The sequence below is a fragment of the Oncorhynchus mykiss genome, chromosome 16 (assembly GCF_057628025.1).
Source record: "Oncorhynchus mykiss isolate SJ-2025 chromosome 16, ASM5762802v1, whole genome shotgun sequence".
In the NCBI taxonomy this organism is placed as follows: Eukaryota; Metazoa; Chordata; class Actinopteri; order Salmoniformes; family Salmonidae; genus Oncorhynchus; species Oncorhynchus mykiss.
The window spans coordinates 64767501-64783548 of record NC_143037.1 but is presented as its reverse complement, the minus strand read 5'-3'; the positions used below and the strand labels follow the sequence as shown (position 1 = coordinate 64783548).

The window sequence follows — 16048 nt, the reverse complement described above, 5'->3', positions numbered from 1 at the left end:
CTGTGGCGCCAGAGGTCCGGACAACAGGCCCTCTGATTTGACACACTGAACTCTGTCTGAGAAGTAGTTGGTGAACCAGGTGAGGCAGTCATTTGAGAAACCAAGGCTGTTGAGTCTGCCAATAAGAATGTGGTGATTGAAAGAGTCGAAAGCCTTGGCCAGGTCAATGAATACGGCTGCACAGTACTGTCTCTCATCGATGGTGGTTATGATGTCGTTTAGGACCTTGAGCGTGGCTGAGGTGCACCCATGGCCAGCTCAGAAACCAGATTGCATAGTGGAGAAGGTACGGTGGGATTCGAAATAGTCGGTGATCTGTTTGTTAACTTGTCTTTCGAAGATTTTAGAAAGGCAGGGCAAGTTGGATATAGGTCTATAACAGTTTGGGTCTAGAGTGTCTCCCCCTATCAAGAGGGGGGTGACCGCGGCAGCTTTCCAATCTTTGGGGATCTCAGACGACACAAAAGAGAGGTTGAACAGGCTAGTAATAGGGGTTACAACAATTTCGGCAGATAATTTTTAGAAAGAGTACAAATAAAGTAAAATAAAAGAACAACAAAAAAAAGATCTGTCAGTTACAGTGCACTTCATACCTTCATCATCATATCATCATATTAGTTACATTGACAATTTGAATTAGACCTTTTCCAAGTACGAAACCCATTTTCCCAGTATTCTTGACCTCTCTCCTGTTGAGTTCTTAAAGGTCATACGCTCCATGTGGTCTATTTCTTCTACAATGTCTATCCATTGTGTCACTGTGGGAGGGTCTTTTTGTAGCCATTTCCTAGTGACAGCCTTTTTACTGGCTGCCAGTAGGACCTTCAAGAGGTACTTTTCTCTATTGTGTAAGTTATCAGGTATTTCACCCATGTACAAAGAAATTCATGTTTGTTCTATGTCAAATTCCATAATTTTTCCAATGTTAGATCTTATTTCTCCCCAGTAAGTTTCGATTGCGGGGCAAGTCCAAAAGATATGAGAGTGGTCCGCCCTCAATAGACCGCATTCTCTCCAACAAGGGTGTAGTGAGCCAGTCTGTTTTGATTTCAGTTTAGGTGTTATGAAGAAACGTATTACATTCTTCCAACAGAATTCTCTCCATGACCTTGAGTTGGTGGAGCTTTGTTGAGTCTCTAATATGTTCAACCATGTTTCATCAGTTATTTCAATGTTAAGTTCCTCCTCCCATTTCTTTTTAATAGAGTTTGTAGAATGTTTCTTTGAGGATTGAATACCCAAGTAGAGATTTGAAATAGTTTTTTTGTTACTCCCCAAGTTGTAAGCGTTAGTGAATACTTGGATTAATTTTGGAGGTGCTCGAGGGTCAATCACTTTTATCTCCCTTAAGAAATAGTGTCGAACTTGTAGGTCTGTAAAAATCTTGTTATCCAAGCCATGTTTTTTACTTAGGTCCTGGAAGTTATCTAGGTCCCCATTCCTTATAATTGTACTGAATGATGTGATGCCTTTCTGCATCCATTGTTTAAACCTGCTGTCCTGAGTTGCAGGGATGAAGCTGGGGTCGTATGCGTGCCAACTCAGCAGTTTGATCTCTCTGTCTAAATTATTTTTCTTAACTACCCTAAACCATGTCTTCAGAGAGAACTTAATCCACTGATTTTGTCTATTGTATATTTCTTTGACCATGTCCTTATTTCCCAAAACTGACTGTGTGGGTATCTCTGTCAAAGTAGTCTCCATGTCTTTCCATTTGGATTCGTATTCTGGATTGCACCAACACACCAGAGGTCTCAATTGAGCTGACACATAATAATCTTTTAGGTTTGGTAAGGCCATACCCCCACAGTTTTTTGGTAACTGTAATGTTGTATATCTAGTTATTGGTCTCTTACTGTTCCAGATAAACCTTGATATCCGTTTATCCCATTCCCTAAACTGTTTAGGCGGGATTTCTATGGGCAGTGATTAGAACAAATACAGTAACCTTGGCAGGATGTTCATATTGATTGTTTCAATTCTACTACTAAGATCTAAGGGAAATGAATTCCACCTGTCTAGGTCATCATATATTTTCTTGTTAATGTGATCGTAATTCATGCAATAAAGTTTGGGTGTATCTTTTGGTAAATTTACTCCCAGATATTTAATGGATGAGGAGGTCCAGGTGAAGTTATACCTACTCTTCAGCTCTTCCTGTGGGGTATAATTATATACTAGGGCTTGGGTCTTGTGTACGTTAAGCACATTCCCTGAATATGTTCCAAATGTTTGTAAAACATCCATCAATCTAGGTACACTTGAGCCTGGGTCTTCAAGGAATAACAGAACGTCATCAGCATACATGCATATCTTATGTTCACTGCCTCTTATTGTTATTCCCTCTCAAGTTGGGTCCTGTCTTATTGCCTGTGCTAATGGTTCGAGGTACAAGGAGAAGAGCGTGGGTGAAAGATTACAGCCTTGTCTTGCCCCTCGCTCTAATTTTATCGTTTGTGTCAAATGTCCATTTATCTTTATTCTAGCGGTCGAACATGAATACAGTGTTTTGATGCACTGTATCACTTCTTTGTTGAAACCAAATCTTTCCATAACTTGGAATAGGTAATCCCATCTCACTGAATCAAATGATTTTTCTGCATCTAGGCTGATTAATATTGCACTTGTCTTATTCTGAGTAATGTGGTTCATGACATGTAGTGTTCTCCTTATATTGTCCTGTGTCTGCCTATTTTGTATGAAACCAGTTTGATCTCCGTCAATCAATTCTGGGATTATGTTCTCCATTCTTTTGGCTATTATTGATGCATATAGTTTATAATCTGTGTTAAGAATTGTGATAGGTCTATATGAACTGCATTCTTTCTCATCTTTACCCTTTTCTGGGATTACTGATATGATGACCTCTCTCCATGATGGTGGGAGACCCCCCTCCCTCAGAGTTCAGTTAAAATAGGCCTTAAGTAGAGGTGCTAATTGTTCTCTGAAGGTCTTGAACCATTCTGAAGGGAAGCCATCAGTGCCTGGAGACTTGTTGACTTTTTGTTGAGATATTGCTTTATTAATTTCTTCGGTGGATATTTCTAAAGTTAGTCTATCATTTTGCTCTGTCCCAATTGAGGGGAGATCAAGTGAGTTCAAAAAGTGCTCTATTGTCTGTGCATCTGCCTTCTCTGGTTGCTTGTACAGATTTGTTTAATATGATTCAAATGCATTCTGTATTTCATCTCATTTGCATGTGATCTTTTTTGTTTTGGGGTCTTTTATTTTGAAAATTGTATTGTGTGCTGGTTGTTTCCTGAGTCTCATGCTAGTAATTTGGTTGCCTTTGCGCCTGCTTCATAATATCGTCGTTTCAGGAACCTAAGCTTTTTCTCTACTTCTTCTCTATAAATCTGGTCAATTTCCTGTTTTACCTTTTGAATGTCTCGTAATATAAGAGGGTCTTTGTATTGACGATGAGATCGTTCTAAGTTTCTTGGGGTTTCCTGTAATTTCAGCCGTTTCTGTGCTTTAACCTTTTTCTTGAGAGATGATGTGGCTATGATCTTCCCTCTAATAACCGCCTTAGCTGCATCCCACAATATAGCAGGAGATACTTCCCCATTATCATTATTCTCCAGATAGATGTTCAATTCTGTCTTTATTGATTCCTTGAATGCTGGATCATTCAGCATGCATGTATTAAGTCTCCATATAGTATTTCTTTGTTTGCTATCAAGGTGTAGAGTAAGGTAAACTCCATTATGATCTGATAAGTCACTCTGCCCGATCCTACAATCCTTAAGCCTGTTTCTATCTGCACTGTACATGAAAAAGTAGTCTAACCTGGAGTATTCAGTGTGGCGGGCTGAGTAAAAAGTATATTCCTTATCGGTCTTGTGGGTGTCATGCCATACATCGAGCAGTCCTAGATCCTGCAGTATCCTATTGATCTTTTTGGCAACTAGGCTCATTTTCCTATTTTGGTTTGTGCTGTCCAATTTTGAGTTTAGAATTGTGTTAAAGTCCCCTCCACAGATAAGAGTGCCAGTGGTTTCTGTGGTAATTAAATCAAACACCTTCCCGTAGAAGACCATGTCACTCCCTGGGGGTGCGTATACATGAAATAATGTAACTTCCTGGTTTTCCAGTTTACATTTAACAAGTATAAATCTACCCTCCTTGTCTTTTATTTCTGACATAAACTCAAAATTAACTGAATTTGGGATCAAGATTGCAACTCCCCTTCTACCCATTTTGTAAGAAGAAAAAAAAGTGTTCCTATATCCCATTTTCTTGAGTTTCTCGTGTTCAGGTGTGGATAAGTGAGTTTCCTGCCACAATAGTATGTCAACTCTCTCCCGTTTCATCTTTGCTATTACCTTACTTCTCTTGATGTTACTCCCCAGTCTGTTTACATTGAGACTTATGACCTTATATTCCCGATGATGCATTGATATAAATAAAAAACCCTGTGCACCATATCTGCCTGCTTATCATGAACCTAAAAATGAACGACAAATCAAGAACCATAATAAGAGAAAAGCACTTTTAAAGAATAACCAGGCATCCTCTACTGACGGACTCAATATCCTTCCAGGATACCCGGCCAGGTCGATTAGAAAGGCCAGCTCACTGAAGTGTCTTAGGGAGCGTTTGACAGAGATGAGGGGTGGTCTGTACTTAAAATGGATGAAGACATTTTTCAACCTAAAAACAATATCCCATAATGTTTGCAAATGTATAAAAACACCAAAATCAGAAATACATTATTTACATAAATATTCAAACCCTTTGCCATGAGACTCGAAATTGAGCTCAGGTGCATCCTGTTTCCATTGATCATCCTTGAGATGTTTCTACAACTTGATTGGAGTCCACCTTTTGTAAATTCAAATGATTGGACATGATTTGGAAAGACACATACCTGTCTATATAAGGTCTCACAGATGACAGTGCATGTCAGAGCAAAAACCAAGCGATGAGGTCAAAGTAATTGTCTGTGGAGCTCCGAGACAGGATTGTGTCGAAGGATACCAAAAAATTTCTGCAGCACTGAAGGTCCCCAAGAACACAGTGGCCTCCATCATTCTTAAATGGAAGTTTGGAACCACCAAGACACTTCCTAGAGTTGGCCGCTCGGCCAAACTGAGCAATCAGGGGAGAAGGGCCTTGGTCAGGGAGGTGACCAAGAACCCGATTCTCACTCTGATAGAGCAGATGTGTTGTTACCTACCCTTACCACCTGGGGGCGGCCCGTCAGGAAGTCCAGGATCCAGGTGCAGAGGGAGGTGTTGAGTCCCAGGGTCCTTAGCTTAGTGATGAGCTTTGAGGACACTATGGTGTTGGACACTGAGCTGTAGTCAATGAATAGCATTCTCACATAGGGGTTTCTTTTGTCCAGGTGGGAAAGGGCAGTGTGGAGTGCAATAGAGAGTGCATCATCTGTGTATCTGTTAGGGCGGTATGCAAATTGGAGTGGGTCTAGGGTTTCTGGAATAATGGTGTTGATATGAGCCATGACCAGCCTTTCAAAGCACTTCATGGCTACAGAAATGAGTGCTACGGGTCGGTAGTCATTTAGGCAGGTTACCTTGGTGTACTTGGGCACAGGGACTATGGTGGTCTGCTTGAAACATGTTGGTGTTACAGACTCGGTCAGGGACAGGTGAAAATGTCAGTGAAGACACTTGCCAGTTGGTCAGCGCATGCTCGGAGTACACATCCTGGTAATCTGGTGAAGCATGGTGGTGGCAGCATCATGCTGAGGGAATGTTTTTCAGCGGCAGCGTCTGGGAGACTAGTCAAGATCGAGAATTATAAAGAGCTAAGTATAAAGAGATCCTTGATGAAAACTTGCTCCAGAGCGCTCAGGACTTTAGACTGGGGCGAAGGTTCACCTTCCAACAGGACAATGAACCTAAGCACACAGCCAAGACAACACAAGAGTGGCTTCGGAACAAGTCTCTGAATGTCCTTGAGTGGCCCAGCTAGAGCCCGGACTTGAACCTGATCGAACATCTCTGGAGAGACCTGAAAATAGCTGTACAGCGATGCTACCCTTCCAACCTGACAGAGCTTGAGAGGATCTGCAGAGAAGAATGGGAGAAACTCCCCCAAATACAGGTGTGCCAAGCTTGTAACGTCATACCCAAGAAGACTGGAGGCTGTAATCGCTGCCAATGGTGCTTCAACAAAGTACTGTGTAAAGGGTCTGAATACTTATGTAAATTTGATATTTCAGTTTTTTTTAAATACATTTGCTAACATTTCTAAAAATCTGTTTTCCTTTCTCATTACAGGGTGTAGATTGATGAGGGGTAAAACACTATTTAATACATTTTAGAATAAGGTTGTAACGTAACAAAATGTGGAAAAAGTGAAGGGGTCTGAATACTTTCGGAATACACTGTATATTTTTTATACTCTGAAAAACCTCATACAAGAGAAGATTAACAAAAAGAGTTCCTCTTTTCATAAGATTCAACATGAAATCTCTCTCTCGTCTCTCGCTCACTGTCTTTCTCTATCTCTCTCTCTTCCTGACAGACTTCGAGCCACACGTATATACCCTGCCCCCACAAATCTGTGGTGATCTTTTTTGATAAACAAAGACCCTACCAGCGCTGTGTGTGGGCTCTGTGCAGTCATTCTGTATGTGTATGTTTGTGTGTGTGCGTGTGTGTGTGAATGTGTGCATGCACATGCGCTCTGCAGCGTTTTCAGCAGAGGAAGGAAGTCGAAGTCACAAGACGATGGGGGTTTCAGAACTTCAGTTGTTGAGGAAGCTTGTATGGTATTTTTTAAATATTTTTAAAATTCTCCTCCTCCTCTTATCCTTGTCTCTAAGATACTGTTCATATGTCTGCTCTCTGTGTGTGACAGAACTATTAACTTGGTATCAAAACTCATTTTGAGATATCTTACATATCGTATTTGTGTTATTTTGTGGATATCAGAAAATACGTAGTGAGTTCCAGAATGTTTTGTCTGCATTATGTATGTTAGGGGGTAAGACCACGTTTACGAGATCTGATTGGTTGAGAGCAGGCCAGCGCCTACCAAAGGCAAGTAGAGGAGTGGAGGAGCGAGAGGAGAGGGAGGAGTGGAGGAGCGAGAGGAGAGGGAGGAGTGGAGGAGCGAGAGAAGGAGGAGTGGAGGGTAGTGGTGGAAATTCAACTGACACACTCCAGAGTATACTAGGGTGTGTCTGAACAACAGAGAGAACTCAGAGTGAACAAGAACATTATTAAAGAGAAAAAGGGATTAATAACTGTTCATTTTGTTTCATAGATGATTTTATAGCTAATATATTCAAACTACGCAAGAAAAAAATACATGAAAGAGGGATTAAGGGGGAAGACGAGAGAAAGGGAAAGACAGAGACAAACAGTAAGAGATAAAGAGAGTGAAAGATTTAGTGATTGAGGGAGAAAGAGGGAGAGAAACCACTTAAACTCTGCTCACAGCCACACAGCAACAGGAGGCAGCGGCTCAAACCTGTCTTATACCCAGAGACAAGGAGTTAACCAGCTCATCAGCTGCTTTTTCCTGACTCGGGAGCTAAACTACAGCCTGGTCACAAGTAGCCTGCTTCTGCTGCACTCTCCTCATAACATCCTGTACACTATGTATGGACAGAGGATGACTCAGTGTCTTCCTGTTACATTCAGTTTAACAGAGGCAGGGGGATGTTAAATGTCAATAAAGTCTATATATGTGGAAACCTAAAAGAAGGAAATGAAAATGATCTGGAAATAAATGGAAAAACGTGCAATACGGACTCCCCTGGGGGACATTTGTAGATGACCTATGTTACCCATTCAGAAAAAGAGTTTAAGTCAAGTTAGAACCTGTCTATTTAGGTGAACATGGAAGAACGTGGCCCTCCGAGTTTAATCCTGAACCCCACCCTGAAGCTAAAACAAACAGTCAACACAAACTAACAATCCCCAGACCACTGGTCACTCCCTTAAGACACGGACACAACGGCAGCGTTTGCTGGACGAGAGTACATAGGACCTCTGAACACATTGCCAGCCATAGTTTTCAAACTGATTCTATATATAGCGGGGTGGTCCCTCAAACACACCGTGCTGAACGAACGGCAGACAAACATCAAATCAACATTTGGTCGGTGTGGGTGGAGAGAGAGACACATTCACAGCCCAGTAAACTGTACAACTGTCACACCCTGATCTGTTTCACCTGTCTTTGTGTTTGTCTCAACCCCCTCCAGGTGTCACCCATCTTCCCCATTATCCCCAATGTACTTCTACCTGTGTTCTCTGTTTGTCTGTTGCCAATTTGTTTTGTTTCGTCAAGCCTACCAGCGTTTTTTCCCGAGCTCCTGGCTGTCTCTAGTTCCTGTTTTCTAGCTTTCCTGGTTTTTGACAATTCTGCCTGAATTGACCCTGAGCCTGTCTGCCGTTCTGTAACTTCAGACACTGCTCTGGACTACTGACCTCTGTCTGCCCGTGACCTGTTTTTAAATCTAAATCTAAATCCATAGACTTCCCAACAAACTTCAGGCCCTCAAATTTTAAAAAGGAAGCGGATCAGATGGTATCCTAAATGAGATGCTCATATTCACTTGTGCAAAATGTAAATGGGCTACATTAAAACTGTTTAATTTGAGCCTGAGTGTAGGTTATTTTCCTGACATCTGGAACCGAGGACTCATAACCCTAATATTTAAGGAAGGACACAAATTTGATCCAAACAATTACAGAGGCATTTGTGTGAATGGTAACCTGGGGAAGGTTTTCTGTAATATAAATGTGAGAGTTCTAAACTTCCTTAATAAACACAATGTCCTGGGTAAAAACCAAAGTGGATTTATACCAAAACATAGCACAACCGATCGTATTTACACCCTAAACACCCTGATAGATAAACATGTCCACCAAAATAATACCAACTTTTATGCTGTCTTTATTGACTTTCAAAAATTATTTGATACTATTTGGCATACAGGATTGTTCACAAAGTTATTGAAAGTGGTGTTAGGGGTAAAACATATTACATAATTAAATAAATACGTGTAGCATCAAAATTGGCAAAAAAACAACAGAATTCTTTAACCAGGAATGGGGCCTTTGCCAGGGTTGCAATCTATGCCCTGCGCGCTTCAATATTTACGTCAATGAATTGGCCATTTTAGAAAAATCCTCAGCCATTGGTGTTAGTCTCCACAATTCATAGGTTGAATGCATACGCATCTTCACAGATGACCTGTGCCTGCTGTCACCCTCAGCACATGGCCTACAGCAGAGTTTGGACCAGCTAGAACAGTACTGCCAGACCCGGGCCCTGGGAGTAAACACCAAAAACACTAAAATAATGATGTTGCAGAAAATATCCAGATCTAAGGGAATTAGACCAAAGTTCTCAATTGGTACAACATAAAAAGAGTACTGCACACACTACAATTACTTAAAAATAAGCTCAACTGGACACCTAAATGAGGCAGTGAATGAACTGAGACAGAAAGCACGGAAGCATTCTATGCCTGTCCCAAAATTAAGTAAAGCTTTGACTATGTACAGACTCAGTGAGCATAGCCTTGCTATTGAGAAATGCCGCCATAGGCAGACCTGTCTCTCAAGAGAAGACAGGCTATGTGCACAATGCCCACAAAATGAGATGGGAAACTGAGATGCACTTCCTAACCTCCTGCCAAATGTTTGAAAATTTAGACACACATATTTCCCTCAGATTACACAGACTCACAAATATTTTTTTTTATTTTTTTAATAAACTCTCATATCTATTGGGTGAATTACCACCGGGTCCATCACAGCATCAAGATTTGTGACCTGGGGGCCTCCCGGGTGGCGTAGAGGTTAAGGGCGCTGTACTGCAGCGTCAGCTGTGCCACTAGAGACTCTGGGTTAGCGCCCAGGCTCTGTCATAACCGGCCGCGACTGGGAGGTCCGTGGGGCGACGCACAATTGTCCGGGTTAGGGAGGGGTTGGCCGGTAGGGATATCCTTGTCTCATCGCGCACCAGCGACTCCTGTGGCGGGCTGGGTGCAGTGCGCGCTAACCAAGGTTGCCAGGTGCACGGTGTTTCCTCCGACACATTGGTGCGGCTTGCTTCCGGGTTGCATGCGCGCTGTGTTAAGAAGCAGTGCGGCTTGGTTGGGTTCTGTATCGGAGGACGCATGACTTTCAACCTTTGTCTCTCCCGAGCCCGTACGGGAGTTGTAGCGATGAGAAAAGATAGTAGCTACTAAAAAAATTGGATACCACGAAATTGGGGAGAAAACGGGGTAAAAGAAAAAAGAAAAAAAAGAAAAAAAAGATTGTGACCTGTTGCCACAAGAAAAGGGCAACCAGGAAAAACAAACACCATTGTAAATACAACCCAAATTTATGTTGATTTATTTTCTCTTTTGTACTTTAACTATTTGCACATCATTACAACACTGTATATAGACATAAAATGACAATTTAAATGTCTTTATTATTTTGTAACTTAATGTTTACTGTTCATTTTTATTGTTTATTTCACTTTTGTTTATTATCTATTTCACTTGCTTTGGCAATGTAAACATATGTTTCGCATGCCAATAAAGCCCTTAAATTGAATTGAATTGAGAGAGAGAGAGAGATAGGGAGGGAGGGGTTGCTTTACCCTCCTGACTCCAGACTGTCTCATTTCAAGAGACCCTCTCAAGTATCCCATAACTCCTCATGTCAATCATTCCAATTACTTCTGGTCTGGAAGCGAGCGAAAAGTGGAACTGGCCAGAAGTAGTGCACTACATGAGGAATGGGGTGTCACTTGGTGCTATAGTTTGACTGATATGTTAGAGCTAAGGGTCAGGGTGTAGAGGTTATGGGTTATGGGTCGACCCCCATATTGGGGTTCCACATGGCTGTAACCTGACCCTGCAGTTTAACCACAGACCAGGCCCCTGACCCAGTTTGACTCAGGAAGACATGGACGTCAAAGGTTGTCTGTGTTATGATGGCACGGCCAATCAAAGAGGAGCTCTCTTGGTAAACATGACCCCCTCTGTCACAATTCACACATAAAGTTAACCAGACCTGGGTTCAAATACACGTGTATTTGAGTATTTGTTATTTAAATACATGTTTTCTGTGTATTTTAGTATATTTGCCCGGTCGGTCTCTCAGACCTTGTATGTGCGTGTTCCTCTGGTCTTTTAGTGGTTCCAAAGGTCAAAACCAAAGCATTTGGTCAGTCACTATCGTCTTGGCCTTTGGAATAGCCTGCCAGAGAATCTGAGGGCCTCAGAAACTGTAGACATTTTTAAGAAACCTTAGGATAGATATTTTTAGCCATGCTTTTACACTGAACAAAAATATAAACGCAACATGTAAAGTGTTGGTCCAATGTTTCATGAGCTGAAATAAAAGATCCCAGAAAAGTTTTACATGCACAAAAAGCATATTTCTCTCAAATGTTTTGCACAAATTTGTTTACATCCCTGTTAGTGCTCATTTCTACTTTGCCAAGATAATCTACCTGACAGGTGTGGCATATCAAGAAGCTGATTAAACAGCATGATATTTACACATGTGCACCTTGTACTGGGGACAATAAAAGGCCCCTCCAACATGTGCAGTTTTGTCAGACAACACAATGCCACAGATGTCTCAAGTTTTGTTGGAGCGTGCAATTGGCATGCTGACTGCAGGAACGTCCACCAGAGCTTTTGCCAAAGAATTTAATGTTAATTTCTCTACCATAAGCCGCATCCAATGTCGTTTTAGAGAATTTAGCAGTACGTCCAACCGGCCTCACAACCGCAGACCACGTGTATGGTGTCATGTGAGTGAGCGTTTTGCTGAGGTCAACATTGTGAACAGAGTGCCCAATGGTGGTGGTGGGGTTATGGTATGGGTAGGCATAAGCTACGTACCACAAACACAACTATTTATTTGATCTCATTCTATATAAATAGAATACATTTGTCTCTTTATTGTATTCTTGTCTATCTTCATTTTGTTATTTGTATAGAAAACTTGTGTTTGCCTTTTATTCTTTTCTTTCTTTCAGCACTTTGAAATGCATCCTCTGTAGACGTGCTACATACATAAAGATTGATTGATTGAAATGCATCCTCTGTAGACGTGCTACATACATAAAGATTGATTGAAATGCATCCTCTGTAGACGTGCTACATACATAAAGATTGATTGATTGAAATGCATCCTCTGTAGACGTGCTACATACATAAAGATTGATTGAAATGCATCCTCTGTAGACGTGCTACATACATAAAGATTGATTGATTGAAATGCATCCTCTGTAGACGTGCTACATACATAAAGATTGATTGATTGAAATGCATCCTCTGTAGACGTGCTACATACATAAAGATTGATTGATTGAAATGCATCCTCTGTAGACGTGCTACATACATAAAGATTGATTGATTGAAATGCATCCTCTGTAGACGTGCTACATACATAAAGATTGATTGATTGAAATGCATCCTCTGTAGATGTGCTACATACATAAAGATTGATTGATTGAAATGCATCCTCTGTAGACGTGCTACATACATAAAGATTGATTGATTGAAATGCATCCTCTGTAGATGTGCTACATACATAAAGATTGATTGATTGAAATGCATCCTCTGTAGATGTGCTACATACATAAAGATTGATTGATTGAAATGCATCCTCTGTAGATGTGCTACATACATAAAGATTGATTGATTGAAATGCATCCTCTGTAGACGTGCTACATACATAAAGATTGATTGATTGAAATGCATCCTCTGTAGACGTGCTACATACATAAAGATTGATTGATTGAAATGCATCCTCTGTAGACGTGCTACATACATAAAGATTGATTGAAATGCATCCTCTGTAGACGTGCTACATACATAAAGATTGATTGATTGAAATGCATCCTCTGTAGACGTGCTACATACATAAAGATTGATTGAAATGCATCCTCTGTAGACGTGCTACATACATAAAGATTGATTGATTGAAATGCATCCTCTGTAGACGTGCTACATACATAAAGATTGATTGATTGAAATGCATCCTCTGTAGACGTGCTACATACATAAAGATTGATTGATTGAAATGCATCCTCTGTAGACGTGCTACATACATAAAGATTGATTGATTGAAATGCATCCTCTGTAGACGTGCTACATACATAAAGATTGATTGAAATGCATCCTCTGTAGACGTGCTACATACATAAAGATTGATTGATTGAAATGCATCCTCTGTAGACGTGCTACATACATAAAGATTGATTGAAATGCATCCTCTGTAGACGTGCTACATACATAAAGATTGATTGATTGAAATGCATCCTCTGTAGACGTGCTACATACATAAAGATTGATTGATTGAAATGCATCCTCTGTAGACGTGCTACATACATAAAGATTGATTGATTGAAATGCATCCTCTGTAGACGTGCTACATACATAGATTGATTGATTGAAATGCATCCTCTGTAGACGTGCTACATACATAAAGATTGATTGATTGAAATGCATCCTCTGTAGACGTGCTACATACATAAAGATTGATTGATTGAAATGCATCCTCTGTAGACGTGCTACATACATAAAGATTGATTGATTGAAATGCATCCTCTGTAGACGTGCTACATACATAAAGATTGATTGATTGAAATGCATCCTCTGTAGACGTGCTACATACATAAAGATTGATTGAAATGCATCCTCTGTAGACGTGCTACATACATAAAGATTGATTGATTGAAATGCATCCTCTGTAGACGTGCTACATACATAAAGATTGATTGATTGAAATGCATCCTCTGTAGACGTGCTACATACATAAAGATTGATTGATTGAAATGCATCCTCTGTAGACGTGCTACATACATAAAGATTGATTGATTGAAATGCATCCTCTGTAGACGTGCTACATACATAAAGATTGATTGATTGAAATGCATCCTCTGTAGATGTGCTACATACATAAAGATTGATTGATTGAAATGCATCCTCTGTAGACGTGCTACATACATAAAGATTGATTGATTGAAATGCATCCTCTGTAGACGTGCTACATACATAAAGATTGATTGATTGAAATGCATCCTCTGTAGATGTGCTACATACATAAAGATTGATTGATTGAAATGCATCCTCTGTAGACGTGCTACATACATAAAGATTGATTGATTGAAATGCATCCTCTGTAGACGTGCTACATACATAAAGATTGATTGATTGAAATGCATCCTCTGTAGACGTGCTACATACATAAAGATTGATTGATTGAAATGCATCCTCTGTAGACGTGCTACATACATAAAGATTGATTGATTGAAATGCATCCTCTGTAGACGTGCTACATACATAAAGATTGATTGATTGAAATGCATCCTCTGTAGACGTGCTACATACATAAAGATTGATTGATTGAAATGCATCCTCTGTAGACGTGCTACATACATAAAGATTGATTGATTGAAATGCATCCTCTGTAGATGTGCTACATACATAAAGATTGATTGAAATGCATGGGAGAGTATTTGACTCAGTGTATTTGAGTATTTTCAAATACTTTCCAAGTGTATTTCCAAATACATTCCAACTACTTGTTATTTTTTTTCAAAGAAAGGTTATCTGAATACATGTTTTGAAAAGTATTTTGAAAAGTAATTGAAATACCTGAAAAAGTATTTGAACCCAGGTCTGAAGCTAACACACATTTACTGTACACAAACCATATATACCTAAGCAATGCACACACACAAATCCCGCCCTGACACAAATACCTTTTTCACCTCCACACACCCACACACACAGTCACATCCATCACCTCCATGGCTGTAGGTGTGTATCCCTGGCCGTTCTCCCCCGGGGGTGCAGGCGCTCGGTGCAGGGTGATGATGTCATCATCCTCTGGGGGCTTCCAGATGTACTGTTCCCCATTCCCCATGAATACCGTCTCCTGGTGGACACACAGAGAAGAGAGGTGAGGGCTCAGCTGGCAGCCTGGTCGCCAAGGCCCATATTCACTATTAGAGCCTCAAAGGTAGGAGTGCTAATCTAGAATCAGTTGATTATACTGACCTGATCCCAGACCAGCACTCATACTCAGGGCCCAAATCGGTTATGGCTTTGACCAGCTCCTTTATAGTTGAGTATAGGCCTTGTAATTAACAACATCCGGTATAAATTCCAGCAAAATAACTCCATGAAACAACTGTTTTGCATACACACACGCAGGCAAACATAATTACACACACGCAGTAGATTATCTCTGGTAGGTAACCTCAGCTTTAGGTCCGGCCTGCAGATACATAGACAGTCGACACAGGATGCCCATGAAAAACAAACACTGAGTGTGTGTGTTCTCTTGTAAATGTTTATTCAGAGTCTTGTGGGAGTAGGAAGTGGCACGCTTGTCGGACAGGTAAACACAGTCCACACTGAACAGCAGAGAGTGGGAGGAGTGTGTGTGTGTATCAGTCCACACTGAACAGCAGAGAGTGGGAGGAGTGTGTGTGTGTATCAGTCCACACTGAACAGCAGAGAGTGGGAGGAGTGTTTGTGTTTGTGTGTATCAGTCCACAAACAGGTGGCTCTCATGTGACTATCTACACACATCTTGTAGGAGAACGGTGAGGGACTGTGTTTGTAAAGAGGAATGACATGGTTGTTGAAATGGTTTGGGTTGTGCATATGGATCAAATTGTGTTCTGGCATCAAATCATCTCTGTTCACACATTTGTAAGTGGACATTTAGAGTACTAGCAAATGTCTCCCCATTTTACAGGAGACAATCTGTGTGCAACTGGTTTCGTCTCCCCTCCACCATATTACTGTGCCTCTTGTCTTTCTAGTTGGTATTTTTCATACAAATATAACTGAACACAACAAAAGACTACTGGCGATAGGGAGAGAGCAAAATGTTTTGTAGGAAATTGAGATGGTTAATGAATCATTTGTGTTTCATATACACATGGCCCCCAGATCAAAGATCCTGCCCACGTGGATGTGTGTGTGTCTGTGTGTGTGTGCATCTCAGAAGACAGCCCACACAGCACACAGCTGTCCAGAAATCAGACAGCAATCATAACCACAATCAGATGCTGCCATCAAATCAGATTTTCT

The 16048-nt window shown here is 40.8% G+C and overlaps 1 protein-coding gene across 1 annotated transcript in view; it reads right to left on the bottom strand.

Moving 5' to 3' along the window:
* The window catches only part of LOC110491140 (uncharacterized), a 104387-nt gene that overhangs the window by 7621 nt on the left and 80718 nt on the right, over positions 1-16048 (bottom strand). Inside the window, exon 8 of the mRNA XM_036947510.2 lies at positions 14751-14882. Within this exon, the coding sequence (XP_036803405.1) occupies positions 14751-14882 (132 nt within the window). The remainder of the gene's footprint in view (positions 1-14750; positions 14883-16048) is intronic.